This window comes from Hyperolius riggenbachi, chromosome 3 (assembly GCF_040937935.1).
Source record: "Hyperolius riggenbachi isolate aHypRig1 chromosome 3, aHypRig1.pri, whole genome shotgun sequence".
NCBI classification, from domain to species: Eukaryota; Metazoa; Chordata; class Amphibia; order Anura; family Hyperoliidae; genus Hyperolius; species Hyperolius riggenbachi.
Genome location: NC_090648.1, coordinates 166,354,628 through 166,380,996, shown reverse-complemented (window position 1 = coordinate 166,380,996; position 26,369 = coordinate 166,354,628). Strand labels below are relative to the sequence as shown.

Below are 26,369 nucleotides of genomic sequence, written 5' to 3'. Positions count from 1 at the left end.
GTATGTGTACAAATACACCCCGAAACACATTATACTACTTCTCCTGAGTACAGCGGTACCACATGTGTGGCACTTTTTTGCACCCTAACTGAGCTAAGGGGCCCAAAGTCCGATGAGTACCTTTAGGATTTCACAGGTCATTTTGCGACATTTGGTTTCAAGACTACTCCTCACGGTTTAGGGCCCCTAAAATGCCAGGGCAGTATAGGAACCCCACAAATGACCCCATTTTAGAAAGAAGACACCCCAAGGTATTCCGTTAGGAGTATGGTGAGTTCATAGATTTTATTTTTTGTCACAAGTTAGCGGAAAATGACACTTTGTGGAAAAAAAAACAAATAAAATCAATTTCCGCTTACTTGTGACAAAAAATAAAATCTTCTATGAACTCACCATACTCCTAACGGAATACCTTGGGGTGTCTTCATTCTAAAATGGGGTCATTTGTGGGGTTCCTATACTGCCCTGGCATTTTAGGGGCCCTAAACCGCGAGGAGTAGTCTTGAAACCAAATGTCGCAAAAATATCTCTAAATGGACAATTGTGTGTGTAAAAAAAAAAAAAGTCATTTACAGAGATATTTCTCCCACTCAGCATGGGTATGTGTAAAAAATACACCCCAAAACACATTATACTACTTCTCCTGAGTACGGCAATGCCACATGCGTGGCACTTTTTTGCAGCCTAGGTGCGCTAAGTGGCCCAAAGTCCAATGAGCACCTTTAGGCTTTACAGGGTGCTTACAATTTAGCACCCCCCAAAATGCCAGGACAGTAAACACACCCCACAAATCACCCCATTTTGGAAAATAGACACTTCAAGGTATTCAGAGAGGAGCATAGTGAGTCCGTGGCAGATTTAATTTTTTTTTTTTTTTGTCGCAAGTTAGAAGAAATGGAAACCTTTTTTTTTTTTGTCTTTTTTTTTTTTTTTTTTTTTGTCACAAAGTGTCATTTTCCGCTAACTTGTGACAAAAAATAAAATCTACTATGAACTCACCATGCCTCTCAGTGAATACTTTGGGATGTCTTCTTTCCAAAATGGGGTCATTTGGGGGTATTTATAACATCCTGGAATTTTAGCACCTCATGAAACATGACAGGTGGTCAGAAAAGTCAGAGATGCTTCAAAATGGGAAAATTCACTTTTGGCACCATAGTTGGTAAACGCTATAACTTTTACCCAAACCAATAAATATAGGCTGAATGGTTTTTTTTTTTTTTAATCAAAAACATGTTTGTCCACATTTTTCGTGCTGCAAGTATACAGAAATTTTACTTTATTTGAAAAATGTCAGCACAAAGTAAAAAAATCATTTTTTCGACAATTCATGTCTTTTTTTGATGAATATAATAAAAAGTAAAAATCACAGCAGCAATCAAATAGCACCAAAAGAAAGCTTTATTAGTGACAAGAAAAGGAGGTAAAATTCATTTAGGTGGTAGGTTTGTATGACCGAGCAATAAACTGTTAAAGCTGCAGTGGTCTGAATGGGAAAAAAAAGGCTCTGGTCCTTAAGGGGTTTTATGACTGCAGTCCTTAAGTGGTTAACTCATGGAGTAGAGCTGTGTAAATGTTACAGAAAGGATGGCAAAGGAAGATTAGGTCACTATGTTTAGCTGAGTTGTGTGGTTAGTTTTGCTGATTTTTGAGATGCAGACATTATTTTAAATTTGCTTGTTTTTTACTTCAAATATGCTCCATTACTATAGAGAAGTTGTATGCAAATGTCTTTTCAGAAATATATTGAGTGTTAAAATATTTCATACATTGTCTTTTCATTAGATCATCAGAAGCTGTTAACCAAGAAGGTGACAGAGACTCCTGTGCACAAACAGATCTCTAACCGGCTACTATACAGGCAAATTAAAGGCCGGTAAGATACCATCTTAGCCTTGTTGAATTATTTAAAATTTAGATTTGCAGCTTTCAGATCTCTAACATAGTTTACATTTTAAGGTACTGTTCAAGAAATTCTTTATGCTGGGCACACACCATGCAACATCCATCCCAATTAATGGGATCATATCAATTATTTCCAACATGTCCAATCGATAACTGGATCAGTTTTGGAAATTTTAAATGGAAAATCAGTCCCATTAACGATGGGTTGCAATTAGGACATGTTCAAATTTCTTATAAGCTCTACAGTTGGATTATCAATTACCGTATTTCGCGCCGTATAAGACGCTCCGGAATATAAGACGCACCCAGGTTTAGAGGGCAAAAACCAGGGAAATAAAATAAAACCTAAACCTGGTCCACCTATATTCCAGGAGCGTCTTGTACATGTTCGCCCCCAAATGGTGTCCCCACATGACGATCACTAGAGCAAGATGCGCGGCTGTGAGGCAGGTCTCCAATCCTAACGGGCATGGCGGAAAGGGAAGCCCGCTACAGATTAACACCCGGGGGGGGGGGGGCAGCAATCGCCAGGAGGAGGAAGATGAGGAACACAGGGGGATCGGGCATCTTATACACTAGCGGAGAGGTAAGCCCGCTACAGATTAACACCCGGGGGGCCAGCAATCGCCAGGGGGAGGAAGATGAGGAACACAGGGGATCGGGCATCCTATACGCTAGCGGGGGACATGCGGCTGGACACTTAGAGCAGCTATGGGGAGAGGGCAGCGGCACATGTCAGCAGGCACAGTGTACACACACAGGCAGGGAATTCCCGATGTGCCGGCGGGTCGCGTTTCGTATCGGCGGGCGTTCGTAAGTCGGGGATTACCTGCCTTTGCCGTATAAGACGCAGGGACTTTTTCTCCCCATTTTTTGGGGAGAAAAAGTGTGTCTTATACGGCGAAAAGTACGGTAATTAAAATTGACCTATTGGTCTAAAAGTTTAAGTCCAATGTCTATTTGCAAAAAGTCAGTCCCTCGGCGTGTATGTGCTCTATGTAGGTTTTAGCTTCACCTTGACCAAATTCTTAGTGATAGCGCTCCACAGTATGAACACAGAATTCAATTCACGTCTCATATGATATTACACTCACCCAGTCCAATTGACCACTGAGATTGGTCAAATATCACTCATATAGTTGTCCTGCACCGTCTGTGCCCTGATGGCCATCTGCACTGTCAGAGTTGGAGCCAGCCGAATCCAGCCCGAAACATCCAGCTTGGGTGCACGTCACTCTCCTGTCTTGCCACCGGCTGGGGCAAGCAGGATTGAGCGGTTGCGGTGGAGTAACTACTGAGGGGCAGCCCCAGATACCAAAATAACAAAGCAAGCTACCTCTTAATTCTTGGCTTACAAAACTTGTTGATGGAATTGGAGGAAAAGAGCTAAGAGTTTCCTTTACCTCCCAAGGATAATAATCTCCTTTGCCATAAAGGTGAAGAGGAGATCGGGGCACAGACTGTGCAGGAGAACGATATGAGCGATATTTGACCAATCTCTCAGTGGTCAATTGGACTGGGTGAGTGTAATACCATATGAGACGTGAATTGAATGCTGTGTTCATACTGTGGAGCACTATCTATCACGTTAAGAATTAGGACATGTTAAAGTGGAACTGTCCTTAAAATTTGACACTGTAAAAATGTCTGATGTGTTGCTTAATACTGCTTTAATTAATAAAAATGTATGTTTGCTGTAATATACCTGTCAGATGTCCTTATTTCTGTTACTGCTTTCTAGTGCAGTGTGCGTGGCCGTATGTTGGTTGGCAAGTTTACAGGGCCATCCAGTTGATTTCTACTTCCTCCAGCCCCTCCTTTCTCAAGCAGCTCCTTTCTCCATTCACATGCAAATTAGCCTGTGATCGTGTACAGTTACAGTGATGTCATCTGGCTGTGCCTGTGTATGTAATGTCTGCTGTGTTTTCCAGCCTGTCATTTTTCTGCTCTATATTATCTATCCTCTGTCAGCGTTATACTCTGCTTTTGTGTGTGCTCTGCTACCAGTGTGATTTTTACACTGTATTCTGCCCTTGGCAGTTCTAGGTTTCATTGTCCATTGAGATCTGTTACCTGGCCATACACCACAGGCCAATTCCCGACCAGATTTCAGTACAAAATCTTAGGAAAACCTGTTATCATGTCGACAGATTTGACCAGCAAAGACGTTCAATCATGTCGACAGATTTGACCAGCAAAGACGTTCAATCGTGTCGGCAGATTTGACCAGCAAATATGTTAAATCGTGTCGGCAGATTTGACCAGCAAATATGTTCAATCGTGTCGGCAGATTTGACCAGCAAATATGTTCAATCGTGTCGGCAGATTTGATTAGCAAAGACATTCAATCGTGTCGGCAGATTTGACCAGCAAAGACATTCAAACATGTCGGCAGATTTGACCAGCAAAGACGTTCAATCGTGTCGGCAGATTTGACCAGCAAAGACGTTCAATCGTATTGGCAGATTTGACCAGAACAGCAGCCAGTCCCGTGTGCTGTTCTGTGTCACCCCCCCCCCCCCCCCCCCCCCAGGAGAGCAGGAGCCAGTGTGGATGTCCTCCAACAAATACCCCCCCCCCCCCCTCCGCAGCGGGAGCAGATTCACTCACCTCTGTACACAAGTATACACACATGCTCTGTACGCGTACACACACACACACACACACCCTGTACACATACATACACACGCATGCTCTATGTACATACATACACACATGCTCTGTACACATGCATGCATGCATGCATGCATGCATGCATGCATACATACATACATACATGTATGTTCTATGTACACACACACACTCTATGTACATACATTCACACATGCTCTGTACACATACCTACATACAGTGGAGGAAATAATTATTTGACCCCTCACTGATTTTGTAAGTTTGTCCAATGACAAAGAAACGAAAAGTCTCAGAACAGTATAATTTCAATGGTAGGTTTATTTTAACAGTGGCAGATAGCACATCAAAAGGAAAATCGAAAATATAACCTTAAATAAAAGATAGCAACTGATTTGCATTTCATTGAGTGAAATAAGTTTTTGAACCCTCTAACAATAAAAGACTTAATACTTAGTGGAAAAACCCTTGTTTGCAAGCACAGAGGTCAAACGTTTCTTGTAATTGATGACCAAGTTTGCACACATTTTAGGAGGAATGTTGGTCCACTCCTCTTTGCAGATCATCTCTAAGGCTTAGTGCACACCGGAGCGTTTCCGCTGCAGTTTGCGATCTGCTTGCGGGTGCGGATCCGCTAGGGTAATGTATTTCAATGGGCTGGTGCACACCAGAGCGGGAGGCGTTTTGCAGAAACGCATACTCCCGGGCTGCTGCAGATTTTGGATTGCGGATGCGTTTCTGCCTCAATGTTAAGTATAGGAAAACCGCAAACCGCTCTGAAAAACGGCACTTCAGAGCGGTTTGCCAGGCGTTTTTTGTTACAGTAGCTGTTCAGTAACAGCTTTACTGTAACAATACATGAAATCTACTACACCAAAACCGCTACACAAAACCGCAAAACGCTAGCTGAAACGCTACAGAAAAATAAGAAAAAGCGTTTCAAAATCTGCTAGCATTTTGCGGATCTGCTAGCGGTTTTTGGTGTGCACTAGGCCATAATCCCTAAGGTTTCGAAGCTGTCTCTGTGCAACTCTGAGCTTGAGCTCCCTCCATAGGTTTTCTATTGGATTAAGGTCCGGAGACTGACTAGGCCACTCCATGACCTTAATGTGCTTCTTCTTGAGCCACTCCTTTGTTGCCTTTGCTGTATGTTTTGGGTCATTGTCGTGCTGGAACACCCATCCACGACCCATTTTCAGGTTCCTGGCAGAGGGAAGGAGGTTGTCGTTCGGGATTTCACGATACATGGCTCCGTCCATTTTACCGTTAATGCGATTAAGTTGTCCTTTGCCCTTAGCAGAAAAACACCCCCAAAGCAAAATGTTTCCACCCCCATGCTTGACGGTGGGGACAGTGTTTTGGGGGTCATGGGCAGCATTTTTCTTCCTCCAAACACAGCGAGTTGAGTTAATGCCAAAGAGCTCTATTTTGGTCTCATCAGACCACAGCACCTTCTCCCAGTCACTCACAGAATCATTCAGGTGTTCATTGGCAAACTTCAGACGGGCCTGCACATGTGCCTTCTTGAGCAGGGGGACCTTGCGAGCCCTGCAGGATTTTAATCCATTGCGGTGTAATGTGTTTCCAATGGTTTTCTTGGTGACTGTGGTCCCTGCTAATTTGAGGTCATTCACTAACTCCTCCCGTGTAGTTCTAGGATGCTTTTTCACCTTTCTCAGAACCATTGACACCCCACGAGGTGAGATATTGCGTGGAGCCCCAGAGCGAGGTCGATTGATGGTCATTTTGTGCTCCTTCCATTTTCGAACAATCGCACCAACAGTTGTCACTTTCTCTCCCAGCTTCTTGCTAATGGTTGTGTAGCCCATTCCAGCCTTGTGCAGGTCTACAATTTCGTCTCTGACATCCTTTGACAGCTCTTTGGTCTTTCCCATGTTGGAGAGTTTGGAGTCTGCTTGATTGATTGATTCTGTGGACAGGTGTCTTTTATACAGGTGACTAGTTAAGACAGGTGTCCTTAATGAGGGTGACTAATTGAGTAGAAGTGTCTAACCACTCTGTGGGAGCCAGAACTCTTAATGGTTGGTAGGGGTTCAAAAACGTATTTCACTCAATGTAATGCAAATCAGTTGCTATGTTTTATTTAAGGTTATTTTTTCGATTTTCCTTTTGATGTGCTATCTGCCACTGTTAAAATAAACCTACCATTGAAATGATACTGTTCTGAGACTTCATTTCTTTGTCATTGGACAAACTTACAAAATCAGTGAGGGGTCAAATAATTATTTCCTCCACTGCACATGCTCTGTACACATACATACATGCACACACGCTCTATGTACATACATGCACACACGCTCTATGTACATACATGCACACACGCTCTATGTACATACATGCACACACGCTCTATGTACATACATGCACACACGCTCTATGTACATACATGCACACACGCTCTATGTACATACATGCACACACGCTCTATGTACATACATGCACACACGCTCTATGTACATACATGCACACACATGCTCTATGTACATACATGCACACACATGCTCTGTACACATGCATACATACATGCTCTGTACACATACATACATACACACACGCTCTATGTACATACATACACACATGCTCTGTACACATACACACGCCCTGTACACATACACACGCCCTGTACACATACACATATGCCCTGTACACATACATACACATCATACATAAATACACACATGCTCTATATCACATACATACATGCACACATACATATACACACTGCATCCACACACAAACACTGCACCTCTCTCTCCTATAGCAGCAGTCAGCAGCATTTCCTGTCATCCACCTCTCTCCAGCGTCTTCAGTCTCCCGGAGGAAGGGGGGCGGAGACTGACATTCCTATCCACGCTGAGTGTATCAGTGTGTAATCAGCTCCGGGGAAGCAGAGAGCTCACAGAGGAGGGAGGGGAGAACAGGCTGTAAACAGCCCAAATGTAACAACTTCAGTGCCGCGGCAATGAACGTCATAGAGGGGAGGGGGGAATTCATGTATGTTATATTATAGAGTTTATTGAAATTTTGGTTGCCGTATATACTAATGTTTTTGCCTACAGTTTTAAACAAGGTTTGAAATGGTTTAATTTGATATTTAGAGGTCAGGTCCACTTTAACACAATGCAGCTTCCTGTCAGATTACTCACCAATCTGAAAGGAAATTGTGCGTACCTAACATTCTGCAGCCTGTGATTATCAGTGTAACGCACGCTCTGTCCTATGAGTGGCGGCTCTGCTCGCTATACACTAGTGGGTGTTCTTCTGTACTCTCGCTTAGGGTGCTCCCTTGATGAAGTCATCAAGCAAGGGGCCCTTAAAGCTACAGTACAGAACACAACCCGCAGGCTGCAGCACGCTGTATATCGAGAGGAGGAGAGCCTCAAATGGGGACATTGCTGCTGTAAAAGGCACTACATGGCCAGCATGGGGACATTGGAATTCAAAGGGAAGGGGAATCAGGGGAGCACAAGACTTCCAGGGATTTAGGGGAGGCAAATCTGTGGCAGAACATGCGAACCTTAAAGGGGAACTTCAGCCTAAACAAACATACTGTCATTAAGTTACATTAGTTATGTTAATTAGAATAGATAGGTAATATAATTTATTTACCCACCCTGTTTTAAAAGAACAGGCAAATGTTTGTGATTCATGGGGGCTGCCATCTTTGTCATGGGGGCAGCCATCTTTTTGGTTGAAAGGAGGTGACAGGGAGCATAAGACACAGTTCCAACTGTCCTTTGTCCTGATAACCCCTCCCAGCTGCACGCACTAGGCTTCAAATGTCACATTCAAAATGTAAAAAAAAAAATTGCACCAAAACAGCAGAACAAGAACAACATCAGAAATCCCATCATGCTTTGCACAGCATCAGGGGAAAAATGCCCAGGCAGTTTTCTTCTGTGCAGCTAAAAATGAAGCTTGTATAAGATAAACAAAGTTCTGATGCTGTGAAACTGTTAAAGAAACACCAGGCCTTTTCAGTGCTGCTGAGTTGATTTTTAGTCTGGAGGTTCACTTTAAGAAACACCACCGGTTTTCCCTTCTTTATAGGTGGAAGTGCATCTTACGGTCCGAAAAATACAGTATTCTATATCTCTGACTTGGACTTGCCTGAGAAGCTATAAACAAAGCAAAGGTCCTTACTAGGAGTTATAAAGTATCCAAAAAGATGAAAAAAAACTGTTTATTAATAAACCAGTGTAAAGGGTAATCATTGATGATTAACATTTGCTTGTTTAGGCGCAGTGACTCTCTTTGTGACGTTAGCATTGTCGAAGAATCTCCAGAAAAGGACATAAAAGGTAGTTACTAGTTATCATTTTTAAATTTAAATGTGCATGGTTTCTATATTGCCTGATTTACTTACATGCTAGCTGGGACTTGGTTGAGATGATCATTTGGCACGATCTCAGCTGAAAATCTAGCTAGATAACACGCCTTATCCAAGTTAACACTCCATATCAGAGATAACATGCCTTATCAGCCTTATAGCGAGCGCTGCGAACCCGCAGGGGCTCAGGGCAGGACGAGTGGAGCTCTCGTCATTGCCAATTAGCAGGCATAAGTTTGTAGCGCTCGCTATGCTACTCTGATAAGGTGTGTTAACTTTGATAAGGCGTTATTTCAGATAAGGAGTGTTAACTCGGGTAAGGCATGCTATTTGTCTTAGTGAATCAAGCCCCAAATCTTTAATTGACAACAATAAGCAAGCGCACGTTTTTCCACCTCACTCTGCCTGTCAGAAGCTGCTCCATAGTGCGCCGTGCTGTCTCCGCCCGCCCCACCCACCACCCCTCTTTAGAGTCTGTACATGTCGCTCGGCTGCAACCGAGAGATGTCTCCCTATCTGCTCATGCCCAAAAATGTCACCCTACTCGTTGAGTCCTGATCCCTATAGACTATGTTTGTAGTGCTCGTGTAAGGATATCCAGTGGGGCTATCATAAGTAATCCAATAAAATTGTATTAGACTTATTGTTGTCGCGTAAATATTTACATTACCACACTCGGATGAATCACAGATTTGTATAACTTTACGTGACCCTGAAGTGAACTTGAGAAATGGAGCATGTGATAATGAAGTCCATAATCTGAGGTTACGTTCAGAGAAAACTGCATGACGCAAATGTCTGCACCGAAGCTACACCCAGGGAAATTATATAAAATTACTATTGTTACTTCGATACCAGAGCCGATAGCAAAAGGAGAAAAGGGGGAAGTAGGCATGGCTGGGGAGCTGTCCTGATATCCATCGCTCCTCCCGTTCTCCTTTCTGCCCCCTCCTTTCTTACCTAAGCCAGCCTCTTCTGGGCCAACTGCAGGCGTCCTACAGCATGCGGCTGGGAGCGCTTTGCGCATGACATAATCGTGATGTCATGTGCTGAGTGGTTGTGCACTGTAGGACGTGTGCAGCTAGGCCAGCGCAGTGAAGCCCAACTCCAGCGACCCGGAAGAGGCTGCTGGGAAGGGGTTAGGTAAGAAAGGAGGGGGGCAGAAAGAACGGGATGAGCGGTGGCCATCAGGACAGCTCCCCAGCCATGCCTACTCCTCCTGTTTCTCATTATGTTTTCAGATCTGGTATCCTTCCAGTTCTGGATTTACTTGGGCTAGGTATTCCAAAAAACAAGTCAATAACTACTAGTCAGTGTGATCCCAAAAGGTTGACTTAATCTAGCTATTTTAAAAAAAAAAAACAAGATACCATCATTTTAAACCGAAGTTCTCTACGTCTGATGGGTCCAGGGAATACTGGGGCTTGATATAAATAAAAAGAATGAGAAATTTTATAACCATTCCCTAGTATTAAAGAGAATCTGTAGCTAAAAACAATCCCCTGGGGGGTACTCACCTCGGTAGGGGGGAAGCCTCTGAAACCGATCGAGGCTTCCCCCATCCTCCTGTGTCACACAGCGGTCTCGCTGTGCCCCTCCGAACAGCGGGGATGTAAATATGTACCTTCCCGGCTCCAGCGGGGGTGCTGTTGTGGCTCTCCGCTCGGAAATGGGCGGAAATAGCCGATCCCTGTCGGTCCGCTCTACTGCGCAGGTGCAAGTCTCCTGCGCAGACCGGCAATTTTTGCCTATTTACGAGCAGAGAGCTGCAACAGCGCCCCCCGCTGGAGCCAGAAAAGGTAAATGTTGCACAGCCTGACAAATTGACAGCTGTGAGTTCTGTGGGCTGCAGCGAGACCGCCATGGGACACGAGGATGGGGAAGCCTTGATAGTACTATCCCCTAAAATTTGTAGTTGACCTGAGCTTTCTGTACTTTCACCTGCATTCAGTATGTTCTTCTTTCTTCACTGATGCTAGCTCGTATGCCCCTTGTGAAATCATCTTCCTCTGCAACCTTCAGTAAATTTTCTTGAGGGCTCCAAACGGCTGTGGCCTTACATAAATACCAGCCGCTATGGGCATTTAGCTGGCAGGTGCAGGCGACAAGTGATAGAGTATAAATGAGACATTCCGCAGGTAGGCTGTGTTCCCTAAGTAAGGTTGTATGTGGAAGTTTTAATATTCATGTCTTCATGCTTGAAAATGGCTTAAATCCTTGAGAGCTGTGACCTATTTTCCATGCTCCTTTCAGAACTAGATGTTCGGAGGAGTCCTCGCATTAAACAGCTGGCTCTTACAAGGAGGTATTCTTCCTCATTCTATGCATCGCAGCCAAAGTCTCGTAATCTGGAGAGAGTACATTCAGCCAGCCAGCTGGTTCTCGCTGCAGATCAGAAAGGTAGGTCTCTCGTGCGATTTGTTACCTTGACTTTCTGCAACCCCATAGGGAATTATATACGTACATGCTAGATTGTTTTAAAATTAACGGTGAATGCATTTAGCAATATTTCGGCATATGTGTTTTTGTAGGTAGTGCACCAAGAAATGAGGCAAAGACTCCTAAACGTTTACTCTTTGGGGAGGTCCTGGGACTGACTAGTCCACCAAAACGAAAAGCAAGAAGAAAGCTGCTGAATGAACCAGAGCCTGTTACACAAGAGGTGTTTATTTATTCTAACAGTTAAAGTTGACAACGTATTTGAGTGGGAAATCCGCAAGTCCCGGTAAAATGGTGCCCTGGTAGAGTTCAGTAGAACCTGGTTTTGAAAGACTGTACCTTTTTACAAAGGGAGGAAACTGAACAGTTGGCAGCTTTACCACTAGCTTACTATAAAGTACATATATTCTTGTCTTGTGCTAGTGCAGGACAAATTTCCGTGAAAATGGCTCTCTGTCAAGATATACTTACAAGTAATCCTGTTCATTAAGCCTATGTCCTGTAATGGCTAGTTCTGTATGTACAAGACTGAGGTGTGTCCAAATGCCTGCCAAACACCATGGCCAAGCACCTACTGCAAGCATATTGATGGTGTGCGGGTGGTGACTGTGCTTACCTGCAATCTGGCACAAAAGCAGTAGTTTGGTTTATGCTTCTTTTTGGTATATGCTTCTTTTTGGCACCCAGTGATTGGGAGCAGTTTTATCATATGGGGTATAGCCAATAGAAACTTGTAAATCTGGCACCTGGGACTCACTATCTCAGTCCATCCAGCTCACTTAGCCAGATCTTAAAGCCCCTTCTGAATGTTTCTATGTTTGTAAAAGGGAATATAGGACTATGCCATTACTCCTAAAATTTTGATGCTGCTGTCACAGAGAAATTCCCTTTGGATCTACCATGATTTAAAGATCTTTGCACAAAGCGTAGAGCTTACAGGAGAGCAGGAGTATTTTCTTCAGCACAGATATTACCCAACCATGCCCACATCTTCCCTGTGCTTCCTCATGGGAAGCCCAAGAAGGATGTGGGCAGAGTCAGTTCTGTGCTCAGACATTGCTGCCTATTTGAGAAACTCAGAACACAGATGTGCACAGAGCAGATTACCATTGTACAGGGTGGGCCATACACATTAATAAAATGGGAATGGTTGGGGATATTAACTTCCTGTTTGTGGCACATTAGTATATGTGAGGGGGGGGGGAAACTTTTTTCAAGATGGGTGGTGACCATGGCGGCCATTTTGAATCCAACTTTTGTTTTTTCAATAGGAAGGGGGTTATGTGACACATCAAACCTATTGGGAATTTCACAAGAAAAAAAAATAGTGTGCTTGGTTTTAACGTAACTTTATTCTTTCATGAGTTATTTACAAGTTTCTGAGCACTTATAAAATGTGTTCAATATGCTGCCCATTGTGTTGGATTGTCAATGCAACTCTCTTCTCCCACTCTTCACACACTGATAGCAACACCGCAGGAGAAATGCTAGCGCAGGCTTCAAGTATCCGTAGTTTCAGGTGCTGCACACCTTGTATCTTCACAGCATAGACAATTGCCTTCAGATGACCCCAAAGATAAGTCTAAGGGAGTCAGATCGGGAGACCTTGAGGGGCCATTCAACTGGCCCACGATGACCAATCCACTTTCCAGAAAACTGTTCATCTAGGAATGCTCGGACCTGACACCCATAATGTGGTGGTGCTCCATCTTGCTGGAAAAACTCAGGGAACGTGCCAGCTTCAGTGCATAAAGAGGGAAACGCATCATCATGTAGTAATTTTGCATATCCAGTGGCCTTGAGGTTTCCATTAATGAAGAATGGCCCCACTACTTTTGTACCCCATATACCACACCATACCATAATTTTTTTTGTTCCAACAGTCTTGGAGGGATCTATCCAATGTGGGTTAGTATCAGACCAATAGCGGTGGTTTTGTTTGTTCACTTCACCATTCACATACAAATTTCCTTATGATAGGATCTTCTGCGTAAACTGAGGGCCCTGTTTTTGTTTTGCCCATTCTGCAAATTTAGTGCGCCGATCTGGGTCATCCTCTTTGAGATGCTGCAGTAGCTGGAATTTGTAAGGGTGCCATTTGTGAGTAGCTAATATCTGCTGAAGGGATGTTTGACTAATGCCACTCTCCAGTAGTGATGATTGTAATCTGGTAATTACAATTACGCGTACATTTTTGCAATTGCGCATATACGTAATTACATATTCGTAATTCAATTGACTTTGTATACTCATTTGTAATTACGCATAATTTTGTGCTGGCTATGGCGTTGAATAGCAAAGTCCCCATACATGCTATTGCTACCAAAATTGCTACGTAGGTTAATAAGACTAGTGGGTACAACTTACAAAAATAGATTTTAAAAATGCAAAGAAAAATGTTTTTAAACTCATAAAAATGACAGTTTAAAAACCATTTACCTTTGCATTTTTAAAATGGATTTTCTTAAAATCTACAAGGTCTTTTTTGCGAAACTTAGCAGTTTGCTAACTGTAACATGGGAGATGGGTGGTCTCGTAGGGTGTCTTGCATTGAAATCTGCTGCAATGACCCGGTTACTGCGTTCACCTGACATCAACACAATTTCTATCCGCTCCTCACGTGTTAATTTCGGCGACATGTCAATGGCTGTAAACGAAGAGAAACTTGCAAATAACTCATGAATGAATAAAGTCACATGACCCTCTTCCTATTGAAAAAACAAGTTGTATTCAAAATGGCTGACTTCAAAATGGCCACCATAGTCACCACTTATCTTGAAAAGTTTCCCCCTCACATATACTACTGTGCCACAAACGGGAAGTTAAGATCACCAACCATTCCCATTTTATTAAGGTGTATCCATATAAATGGTCCACCCTGTAGATTCAAAGAGGTTTACATGTTTCCTGGTATCACAGTAATCTGTTTACATGACTCACAGAACAAAAACAGCAGCGCTATCTCAGTCACTTTTGTGCAAATCGCTATATGCAAATGATTTATCCAGTCTTTAATAGTATGCCTTTGACTTCTTCAACTTCACACCAGCATGTGCACAAACAGGTAGTAAATGCACTCACCGGACGTACTGACTCTTAATCACAGGAGTCAGTATAGGCAGTGAGGGGTTTCTGCCCCCCTCCTAGCTCACGAGCTTCTCAAACCCTCTGGACCACCACTACAGAGGTATCTGCACCATCATATCCACCCCCATTACAGAGGAATCAGCTTCACACAGCTTAATACTATATTCCTCCATTCACCAACTTTGCGGATATCCTCAAAAACCAGCATAAACAGCTCCCATAGCGTAACACAATGTATTAAAAAAAACTTTTTAAAAACATCCAGTACACTCACAAAGGCGGCGGTAGTTTCCAGCATAGAGTTTTTGGTCGGGCTCTCCCCCAGGGCTGTGGAGTCGGTCCAAAAATCCACCGACTCCTCAGTTTAGGATTCCACCGACTCCTCTAATTTGCATATTACTATTTTTTTGATTAACAGTATGTAACGTGAAATTCGTTTCTTAACTGCTAACGCTTAGGAATTTTACAAGACAACTGAAGTGAGAAGGATATGTAGACTACTATATTTATTCCCTTTAGACTAAAACTAGTCCTTGGTAAGAGTACTTGTAAAAGGTACAAACCGGAACAAAGAACATCTATAAGGCCCTAGGCAATGTAACCGTGGGTACAAGTAAGAATGATGTGCAGGTACTCTGCAGGGGAATGAGGAGATTCTTCCTCTATTACACATTCTTCATGCACAATCTGAACCAGGTTTATGGGTGATAGACAACACCTCTGTGTTCAATGTGCACAAAATTCTCAGTGGATTCCCTTCAGCTCTGTGGGGAGTGCATATGTAGAGTATAGTACTACTGTGTAACAAAGTAAACCTGAGACAGATGAAATTAAAGTTTTATACATATCTGGGGCTTCCTCCAACCCCCTTCAGGCTAACCAGTCCCTCGCTGTCGTCCTCCGCCACCTGGATCTTCTGCTATGAGTCCAGGTACTTGAGCCAGTCTAGTGTAGTGCGCATGCACACACTCCGCCGCCGGGAGCGTACTACACCTGCACAGCACTATCGCGCAGGTGCAGAATGCTCCTGGCTGTGGAAGCGGCACGTAGCCAGACTGTGCTGACTGGCTGAATTACCAGGACTCTTGGCAGAAGATCCAGTTGGTGGAGGTGGACAGCGAGGGACTGATTAGCCTGAAGGGGGCTGGAAGAAGACCCAGGTATGTATAACACTTTTTTTTCTTTTCATCCGTCTCAGGTACCCTTTAATTTGTAGTCACCAAACCACATTTTAACAGCCTATCAAATTATTTGATTTCATGAGCAAAGAGAGTGCATACATTTGCATAAACCAGCATCAACGCAGAATTATTTCCATCTCATTGACCATCTCTATTAGTGACACGGCTACACATCAGGCTTTATTCTTACAGCATAGACGTTATTTAGTATATATGAGATTCCTGTGTACACATCATATATACGGTACAGTCACAATCAGCTATGTATATCTGACTTTATAAATACGGGGACTGCTTTATTGAAGCAGCACAAGTAACTAATTTTGATTGGTTTATTTCATTTTTGTGGACTGAGCACAGCTATTACTGTATATATACTGTATATATACTGTATATATACATTTTTAATGACTATTATCTGAGAAATAGAACATTTTATCATATTTTCTATTTTAATTACAGTTACAAATTCATTAGGAGTCGGGAGTCGGTGCATTTTTTTCTCGACTCCGACTTCAGACACCCACAATTGCTCCGACTCCACAGCCCTGCTCTCCCCCATGCGCTTCTCCGGATTAGCACTCTGTAGGGACACCGATCACCCTCGCTCTGCTCCCGGCTCACATCCATGATTCCTCCTTGGCACACACGTCCCCGCCCTACGCGTTTCGGACGTCAGTTCTCATCAGGAGCGTGGGGACGTACATAGTCCCGGGATTCCCTTCGCATTACTTCCTTCCTGCATTTCATGGGCTATTTCCGCAGCTCACATGCTGCGTTCCACCCATATCAGAGAGCTGTGCTCTCTTACCCTATCTTGTGGTTATTATACTAATTGCAGCCCAGGGGGAAAGCCTGACCATTACAATGGTTTTACCTAAAATATACACATAACTCATCAGTTTATCCATATAGACTACAATAAAATGATAAATTAAATTATAAACTTCTAAATTCCAACTCTAAAATTAGTCATCACTAATAAAACAATGTCAATTTCAATATTTAATCCTTTGGGATCCAGACTGTCCATTTTATACATCCATTCCATCTCTTTTTGTGCCATACGTCTCACCTTATTGGCACCTCTCCACAAGTATTTCATTTTATCTAGAACACAGAATCTCAGTTCCTTTGGATTACATCCATGTTTTTCTTTAAAATGAGCGGACACACTGTGCCCTTCATAACCTCTTATAATATTACCCACATGTTCTGACAGCCGGTTTTTAAATTGTCTCCCCGTCCTCCCTATGTACTGTAGTCCACAATTTCACCAAACCACGTAAATAATGTGTGGTGCAACAGGTTGTAAACCCTTTCAGCTTGAAATTCTGACTATTACTAAAAGAGGTAACGCCCTGGGGTAGCCTCATTGCATCCCCTGCACTTTCTACAGGGGTAAAACCCCTCCAGCTGCCATGGACAGTAGCGATATCTGCATCAAGAATCAATAGGTGTTTATAACAAAGAAGATCTTTTGTATTGTCTCCATTAATCCGGCGCAGTGTTTAATATTTGTAATATATTTACATGGCTCACCTTTGTTTCCAGACAGAACATGCTTGGTTCTTACAGACAGGACATGCTACAACAATATATTACTCTATGCTCTTAATTAGTTCTTTTTCAAGCTACCCTGAAAAAAAAATACCACAGATCTGCAACAACCCCTGCAAATAACTCACTCCGACACAGGATTAACGCTCTGAGCTGCGGATTTCCATCCCAAGCCTGACTCGGATTACCGCCTAGGAGGTTAAGCAATTGCACTCAGAACATCTACATCTAAAATGTTTTTTTTTTTTATCCTTGCCACCCTTAAGGTGGCCAATAATGATCCACTCTTTTTCATCCAATTTTGCCAAATCCATGTAGTAGAAGGGTAAATCGAGTAAATATACTGAATGGATAACTTAGACAGTTGCCTTATATTACATAGAAATGGTAGGATTGGATGAAAAAGATTGGATCATTAGTGGGCAGCATAACAGATATTTTTGTATGCAACTTGGGCCAGGAGAACTAGTTGGAGATTTGAAAATTATTCTGAAGGTGGCTATACATCACTTGATGTATGGCCACATTGACCAGTTGATAGATCCCCCTCTGATTTGAATCTGATTAAAGCGGGATCTATTGCCTGTCCACACACTGCACAGCTGTTTCCAGTAGGTGCTAGAATGAAACTTAAATGTACTGTAAAGCATGTTGCCCCCCCCTTCCTCCTTTATATGCTTCAGCCATGAGTGAAGCCCTTCCAACTCCCCTCTCTCTCTCCTCAATTTGACAGGATTGCTCATATATGCCTCCCTTTGCAGCTCCATAATGAGTGTCTGATCATGGATACATATCTAACTTCCCTCAGTCTGTTCAGGGCTTTAATATTTTTGAAATATTGTGTTTACACCAACAGAGCAGTTCAGGTTATATATTTCATAACATACTTAAATTCCTGTTTCTTTTATAGACGTCGAAGAAATCTGAGAAGACTCCAAGAAAAACTCCACAGGATTCTGTGTCAAGCAGAGAAGAATTGCTAGAAAAGATGTTGCGAAAGTCTCCCTGTACCCCTCGCACACCAGTTCTTTCTCCCAAAAGGCTGAAAACCCCTTCCAAAAGTCCTCTGGAAAAGAAAAGTGTTGCTAAAAGTTTGGGAAAATACTTTTCACCACCTAAAGCAGTAGAAAAATCTACTTTTATTTCTCCTGAAAGAAGAAGTGAGCGATTAGCCAAGTTGACGCCAAGTAAAAGTGACTCTCCAAATAAGTGGTGCATGCTTCCTTTGAATTCACTAGCACAACAGGTCACACCTCAAAAGGATCGAGTTGAAAGGCCAGAAGTGGAAGTCTTTAAAAATGTACAGGGCACACCAAAGACTCTTTTGTATGCTACTACTCCAGCAAAGCAGAGAGTTGGCGCTTTTTGCTCTCCTAGAAAATCTCCTAGATTGCAAAGTTTCAGTGCAGAATGTGATATGTCACCAAGTCATCAACTTCGAACACCACAGAAGTGTATACTGTCAGCTCCACGGACACCAACACCAAATAAGTTCATGGATAGGAATAGCTCTGCTGTGTTTCATTTGACTCCTGAATGTACTCCTAAAAAGGCAGACTGCTCTTCTAGGAAAAATATGGCTACAGCAGATAGTCTGTCACCTCACACCTCCTCCTCTTTAACTACAAGGTATCCTTGTCAAACGCCACAGAAGTCTTTGCCACAAACTCCCACACCAAAGAAATGTGTGGCGAGGAAGAGCTCTGTTGTGTTACAGTTGGATGCTGAATGTACACCTAAAAAGTTAGTCTGCTCTTCTAGACAAAATACAGCTGCAGAGGATATTTCATCTCCAAACACTTCCTCGTCCTTCACTACAAGGTATACACTTCAAACACCACAAAAGACTGCATCAGACACGCCCACACCTAAGAAATGTGTGGAGTGGAAGAACCCTGTGGCATCTCCCTTTGTTACTATGTGTACTCCTAAAAAGTCTGTCTGCTCACCTGGAAAGCGTGCAAATGCAGAGAGGTCCACATCACCAAAAACATCCCCTTCTTTCATCACAAGGTATCAGCTTCGAACACCTCAAAAGACAGCTTCACTTTTGCTGCAAACACCAAAGAAGAATGTGGAATGGAAGAACTCTCCTAGAAAGTGTGAAATTGCAAATACTTCATCAAAGACCACCTTACCTTTTATAGCATCAGCTGCAGATATGTCTGCCATTCCCGTGTGCCTTCCAGCGCTCACAACTCCTTCAAAATCAGAGTTGAAAGACTTCAAGGCTGGCAATAATGAATTGACTTCAATTTCAGAGGATTCTAGGTGTCCCATCAATGTTTTAAAAACTGATGAAAATATGTCTGACAGATGTCCCTCGCCTTCTGCACACTCTTCAGCTGTTTTTACAAAAAGTTTGGAATTTAATAAGGTTTCATCCACAAGTCTTAAGCACACTTCAGCAATCTCCCCTAAAGGTGATCTTATTGTTCTGTGTGAAAGGTTGGATGTGTCATCTTTTGAAAGCTCAGGTGGTTCTGAATCTTGTGCAACTACTTCACAAGAAGATGAAAGTATTGATATAACAGAAGCCACTGTTGTTCAAGAAGCAACATCTGACCTTAAAATGAAATTGTTGATTAAAAGGAAATCATCTGACTCTGGATCATTGCGCTCTTTGCCAAGTACACCAAAGGGTATGGGAAATCTGCTGTGCACATCACCCTATGGTCTACGGAATACTGTTGACAGGAGGCAACGAGAAGCTGCTGCACGACTCGGTACACCGCAGATTCCTGCTAAGTTCTCCACTCCAAAAAGTCAGAAGAAGTCACCCCCTCCCCCAATGTATGAAGTTCAACTTGAGATGAAAGAGTCAGGCTTGCCAAAGCTTCGTTTTAAGAGGACAGACTCAAACTCTACTGCTGATATGGGAAATGGGACTAGAATTGAAGAATCTCCAAAGGTGTCACACTCTAGACCAGGAGAGGAAGGCACTTTTTGTGAGACATGGTGCAATAAACATGTGATGAAACTGGAGTCTGGCTGTGTCTCCCCTTGCCTAAGATCATCACATAGTACGCCTGGAAAAAGCAGTTTGCAAACCTTTATCTGTCAATCTTACACACCAAAAAGGTGTACTTCTAATACTGCTTCTCCAACACAAGCAGATGCTCCAAGCCCTTGGACTCCATCACCAAAATACAAAGATAAAAATGGCAGTGATATTAATAACTGGCCAAGGAGAAAGAAAGCATCTGCTGTCAAAACTGCTAACATGCTAAAAGGAGATAAACCTCAGGACTATACAGTTAGTTTGCAGCCCACAGAGGGAGGCCAAGAACAGGATGTAAATAAGGCATCTCCTTTGACTGACTTCTTGTTTGATGGAGTTTCCAAACTTCTGGATCATTCTCCAGTCATAGATTGGAAAGGAAAAGGTAGCATTGGGAAAATGACATTTAAATCTAAAAAACGATGCTTTGACTTCTTATCTCCAACTAAGGATTCCAAACCCAGCAGTAAGCGATCTTGTGCATTGAGTGGTGGTGGTGAAGATGCGGAAGACTCTGTTGTTTCTTCAAGCCAAAGCCTCTCCTCAGACCCGAGTTCTTCACAGAAAAGTTCTTGTGAAGAAGAAGTATTCAGTGCTGCAGGTAATTAACAGAACTATACTTTATGCAGTGTATTTTTTCTCACTTTTCAGCATTACAAATCTAACTAGTTATTTTTTTTCCCAGTGATCACCCCGCCAGCAAAGGTAGCAAAAGCTTCATTATCCGCAAGTGGCCTGTTCTCCCTTACACAATCACCAATGCTGTTTAAAGGAAAAACTCCATCATCTAAACGAAAGATGCAAGGTGAGAAGTTGGGAATCTGTATATTAAATAAGGTCTGAAGCTAAAATACTGAACTTTAAAGCATAACTATAGTCCAAAAACAAATGAGTGGAATTGATGTGCACCAGCCAAGCACCTATTTGTCCTTCCATCTTGTACTAGAAATGTCATAAAAATAGTAATCTCTATCTGGCTATGGAGCAGCACAGTAGGCAGCTGATACTATGTATTTTGTATGCACAGGGTTTTCAGAATATCAGCCTTATACATCTCCCTTCATAATTATCAGTCTACTCTTTCTACAGTTGTCTGCATATGTTTATATATCCTGGCAGAAATTGATTTCTTAACCACTTCAGGACCATGTATATTAAAATCTATGTCCTGTCTATGAATGCTAGTTTCTGGCACATTGCAGATTTTTACTCCACCATTTTTGTGCACTTTGACAGCTGGCTCATAAATATGGAAAGATTGGGTATCAAGTGTAATCATCATACAAATACTTTATTATATCAAAAATAGGGATTAAAATATCAGGGTCATATTAAAAATTGGGAAGAGATATTGCAGAGTCAACATATGTAACATAACTGTTATGTTATATATGTTGACTCCGCAATATCTCTTCCCAAGTTGTAATATGACCCTGATATTTTAATCCCTGTTTTTTGATATAATAAAGTATTTGTATGATGATTACACTTGATACCCAATCTTTCTGTATTTATGAGTTATAAGTAACTGGTTGTGTTCATGGCAGTTTGATAGCATTGCATTTTATTCACTGGTTTGGAGGCTATGTTTGCATGCCCCCATACCTATGTCTGCATAATCTGCCTACTGCGATGGATCTTAAAATTGAATGATACTTTGACAGCTGGCACCTTCTAGAATGTATGAGGAGCGATTTTTATTGGCTCCTGATCACTAGGATCGCATAATTATCACTTTTTTATTCTTAAAATCCTAATTTCCACCTCTATTTAGTGCCTCTGCAGTGTACCTAAAAAAATAATATACCGTACATAATTTTTACATCTCTGCATAAACATATAGAATAATCTGTTTCTGAAAGTTTTACTGCTGCAATTTAAGATAATTACATATTTTTGGTTGAAAAATCCAGAAATCGCTTTAAAAAAAAAAATCCAGATTTACTATTAATATATCAAATGAAAGCCCTATTTGTCCTGAACAGGGCTGTGGAGTCGGTACAAAAATACTCTGATACCTCAATTTATGAAACCTCCGACTCATGTACCCAAAATTGCTCCTACTCTTCGACTCTGAATCCACAGCCCTGGTCCTGAAAAAAACGAGATTAAATAGGTTTGTGTAATAGAAACCAGAGTAAAGCACAATCCCCAAAGGACCGCGCCACAGTTTAGTTAGGGCTAACCTATTAAACATCATTGTTACATAAAAATACTTTTTTTTTTTTTTTTTCGAGACTTCAGAGTCTCTTTAATGAAGCAAAAAGTGCAAGTTTTTATTGCTCCATTACACACACACATGCAATGCAATGTTCATCTGACTGTTTTGGCCAACAATCGTTTCGGGACCTTTAGGGGTCCCCTTTGCCAAGGCATAGGCAGAAAAAAAAAACATGAAGTTATCTGTATATTTTTTTTCTGCCTATGCCGGTAGCCCTGAAGGCCCCGAAACGGTTGTCTGCCAAAACAGTCAGATGAATGTTGCATGTGTGCAATGGAACAATAAAAACTTGCACTTTTTGATTCAGTAAAGGGGCCCATACACTGGTCGATTTTAGCCATCAATCTATCCATCGATCAGAAATCTTTTCTATTAAATACACCATTAGATCGTTTTGTGGCCGATTTTTGATCGATTTTGATCAATTCGACCTATGTAACAGGATGGAAGATCTAGGTCGATCTGCTGCTGGCAGCAGATCGATGGCCCATAGAGTTGCATTGGATCTAATGGTCCAATAATGCTTTTAGATCGATTTTTTTTTTTTTTCCTGCAATCCTTCAGGGCAAAGGTGAGACGTCGCTCCTCCCAGGAACAGACAGCACTTCCCCCTATAAAAAAGTCACTTGGTTAGTCCACCCTCAGTGCTGTTTGTTCCTGCGTCCAGGCAGGTCGGCATCTCCCCTCTGTGTGAAGCCTGTGTGCTGGGCTGCAGGTGGATCTCTCTGGGTGGCTGAGACTGTGGTACTGAGGCAGTCTGGCCATGCACCCCAGGCTGGAGCTTTCCTGGGGTTTGCCTACCTTTTCTCTCCCGCTTCTAGGGAGAGCAAGCGTGGAAGGCGTGGGTTCCCCTTGGCGACCTTGCGGCGGAGTGAGCAGTACGGAGGTAAGCCGGCGGCCATGTGCAGTGTGTAGCGCATTGCAACCATTAGGATGCTTGACCGCGTCTGGATGCGTACTTTCTGGCGGGTATGCCGAATGTAACAATTTGTAGTGCCGGATCATTACTCTCTCTGCAGCTTCCGGTCCGCCACTCATCCATTCGCGGCAGGCCAGATATGTTTTAAAGGGGAAGCTGCGCTGGCCTGTAGCACTGTTGCTCAGAGAGAGTTTGTCCTGCGCTGGATGTGTCAGCTGGAAGCATGTCAGACGCTGAGAGGATTGAGAGCAACCAGGCCGCCCAGAAGGTGAGATAATGGTTTCTCTTTCTGGGCTGATTGTGCTATAGCTGTGAGCAGAGTTACATGCCTTGTTGCTTTGTTATTTATGCCAATACTGAGGCTTCTGCTAAAACTGCTGCTGCTGCAGATGAGCATAGGCATCCTCCTAATGATTAAACATGCCATTTGTGCAATTTTATGTTGCCCTATGCAAAAACTCTGTCAGTTGTGCATACAGAGGGTTATAGGGGAGGAGCCGGGTCACTCTGTTCAGGATACATTAAATCCTTTAGAGAGGTGATTAATGCTTCATTGGAATCAATTAAGTCCTCATTATTGAATGCTAATCCATCTACTTCTCAGGTTGCTGTATCTGGAGTATCAGTGACTGAAGTTGATATTAGGCTGAGTTGGCAGCTAGTTCTGAGGATTCAGATGCTAGAGAAATAAAATCTGAATCTGTTTCAAAGTTTAAATTCCGTATTGAGGATACGGAGGTGTTGATTGCTGCCATTAATGACTCTTTGGAGTTGAGTAAGGGTGTGGTAGCTGTTTTCTCTATTCATAATCAATTATACAAAGCTGAAGGATCCACTGGATAAAAAGGTGGATGTTTATTTGAAAAGGTCTTGGGAGGCTAGTGCGGCTATGTTTAGGCCGGCTTTTACCTCTACATGTGTGGCCACAGCTTTGGAGCTGTGGATTAATCAGCTCAAAGCTAACATACTGGCTGGTGCACCTGTTTAGCAATTGTTGAGTTCTATTGCCATTCTCATTTAAACTGTTGCATATTTAGCAGATGCTTCTTCTGAAGTAATTAGGTTTACAGCCAGGTCCATTGCTCTGTTTCTCGTAGAGCCCTGTGGCTTAAAATATGAGATGGTAATATCTCATCCAAAAACAGGCTGTGTGGTGTCCCTTTTTCAGGTGAATTGTTTGGTCCAGAGCGGGATTCAGCTTTGGAAAAAAACATTGAATAAAAGGAAAGTTTTGCTTAAAGAGTCTAAAGCGAGAATAAATCTCGCTTCAGACCTCATAGATAGCAGGGGCACATGTGCCCCTGCTAAACCGCCGCTATCCGGCGGCTTAACGGGGGTCCCTTCACCCCATATCCCCTTGTTTCAGCGGGGGAGCGCTTCCTGGTTGGGGCAGGGCTAACTGCCGCAGCCCTGCCCCACGCGCGTCTGTCAGCGCGTATCTCCGTCTCTCCCCCCGCCCCTCTCAGTCTTCCTTCACTGAGAGGGGCGGGGGAGAGGCGGCGATGCGCCACTGATAGATGCGACTGGAGGCAGGGCTGCAGCCGTTAGCCCTGCCTCCAGGAGCGACCAAGTCTGCGACCAAGTGTCGCAGTGGGGGGTTTGGAGGTGAAGGAACCCCCTTTTAGCGGCGCTGTAGTGGCGGTTTAGCAGGGGCACGCGTGCCCCTGCTAACTATGAGCTCTGAAGCGAGATTTATTCTCGCTTCAGAGTCTCTTTAAGAAACATAAGACTGTGGTAACAGTTTTTTCGTAAGCCAAGGAGTGATCAAAATGATGCCTCTAAGGATCAAAGTAAAGGCAGGAGGTGGACTTTTGACAAGTCCAGGAAAGGGGGCTTTAAGTCTAAAGCTCCAGAGACCCAGTCAAAATCCCAATGACTAGTGTCAGGCAGTGGGGGGAAGGCTAATATACTTTTCTCTCCGGTGGGCAAAAGTGGCAAAAAAATACATTTATTCGCCAGACAATAAGGTTTGGTTTCCAAAGAGTTTGCCCTTCCTCCACCGTCAAGATTGGTGATCTCAAATGCCCCAAGAGCTCCCACTCTGGTTCCAGAGATTTTGAGCATATTGCAGAACATGCTAAGACAGAATGTAATTCATCCTGTGCCAGTAAAAGAACAAAAACAGGGTTTTTATTCAACTCTTTTTGTAGTAAAAAGGCAGTCGGGCAAGTTTGGCCTGATTCTGAACCTAAAAAACCTGAATCTGTTTATGAAAAAGTTGCGAATGGAATCCATCTTTTCAGTAAGGGAGTTATTGTTTCCAGAGGCCTTTATGGCATGTGCTGATTCACCAAAAATCGCAAAAATTCCTAAGTTTTGCAGTCAGAATAGATGGGATGGTAGAACACTACCAGTTTGTTTGCCTCCCGTTTGAGATCACTTCTGCCCCAAGAATGTTTACAAAAATCCTGGGAGAAGCATTAATACCGTTAAGGGAACAATCGATTTTAATTATTCCGTATTTAGATGACTTGCTTATTCTAGGAAGTTCAGCAGAACAGCTGAAAAGCCATTTGAATCTGGTATCGGAACATCTCAGATCCCTAGGTTGGATCATCAACCTGGAGAAGTTCTCTCTGATTCCAAGTCAGAGAACTCAGTTTCTCGGCATGCTAGTGGATTCAGTAAAACAGATTTTCCTTCCTCCCGAGAAGATTCTGAAGATAAGTTTGGCAGTGAAATCATTACAAGGGGAAGACAAAGTTTCCCTAAGAATGATTTCGTTGGTGTGGGGGTTAATGTCATCCACGATGGTGGCAGTTCCTTGGGCGTTAGCGCACATCAGGAAGTTAGAGGTTCCTCCTAGAAAATTGGGATGGTCGTCCACAAACATTAGATTTCAAAGTCAAAATCCCTCAAACTGTGTTGTCTCTGCAATGGTGGTTGGAGGAATCCAACCTTGTGAAGGGCAGGCCTTGGAAGGAGCCTGTAGACAACGTAATAACTACAGATGTAAGCACATGGGGCTGGGGAGCTCATATTGCTCACAGAACCTTTCAGGGTAATTGGAAAAAATCGGAGTCTCAAAGCTTATCCAATTGGAGGGAATTAAGAGCAGTAAGGCTGGCTTTATTTCA

At 42.9% G+C, this 26,369-nt stretch overlaps 1 protein-coding gene across 2 annotated transcripts in view; it reads left to right on the top strand.

Moving 5' to 3' along the window:
* Positions 1–26,369, top strand: part of TICRR (TOPBP1 interacting checkpoint and replication regulator) — an 88,358-nt gene that overhangs the window by 49,918 nt on the left and 12,071 nt on the right. For both annotated transcript variants that reach the window (XM_068275197.1, XM_068275196.1), the window contains exons 16-21: positions 1,786–1,876; positions 8,794–8,855; positions 11,138–11,288; positions 11,420–11,546; positions 18,062–20,753; positions 20,838–20,957. In XM_068275197.1, the coding sequence (XP_068131298.1) occupies positions 1,786–1,876; positions 8,794–8,855; positions 11,138–11,288; positions 11,420–11,546; positions 18,062–20,753; positions 20,838–20,957 (3,243 nt within the window). The remainder of the gene's footprint in view (positions 1–1,785; positions 1,877–8,793; positions 8,856–11,137; positions 11,289–11,419; positions 11,547–18,061; positions 20,754–20,837; positions 20,958–26,369) is intronic.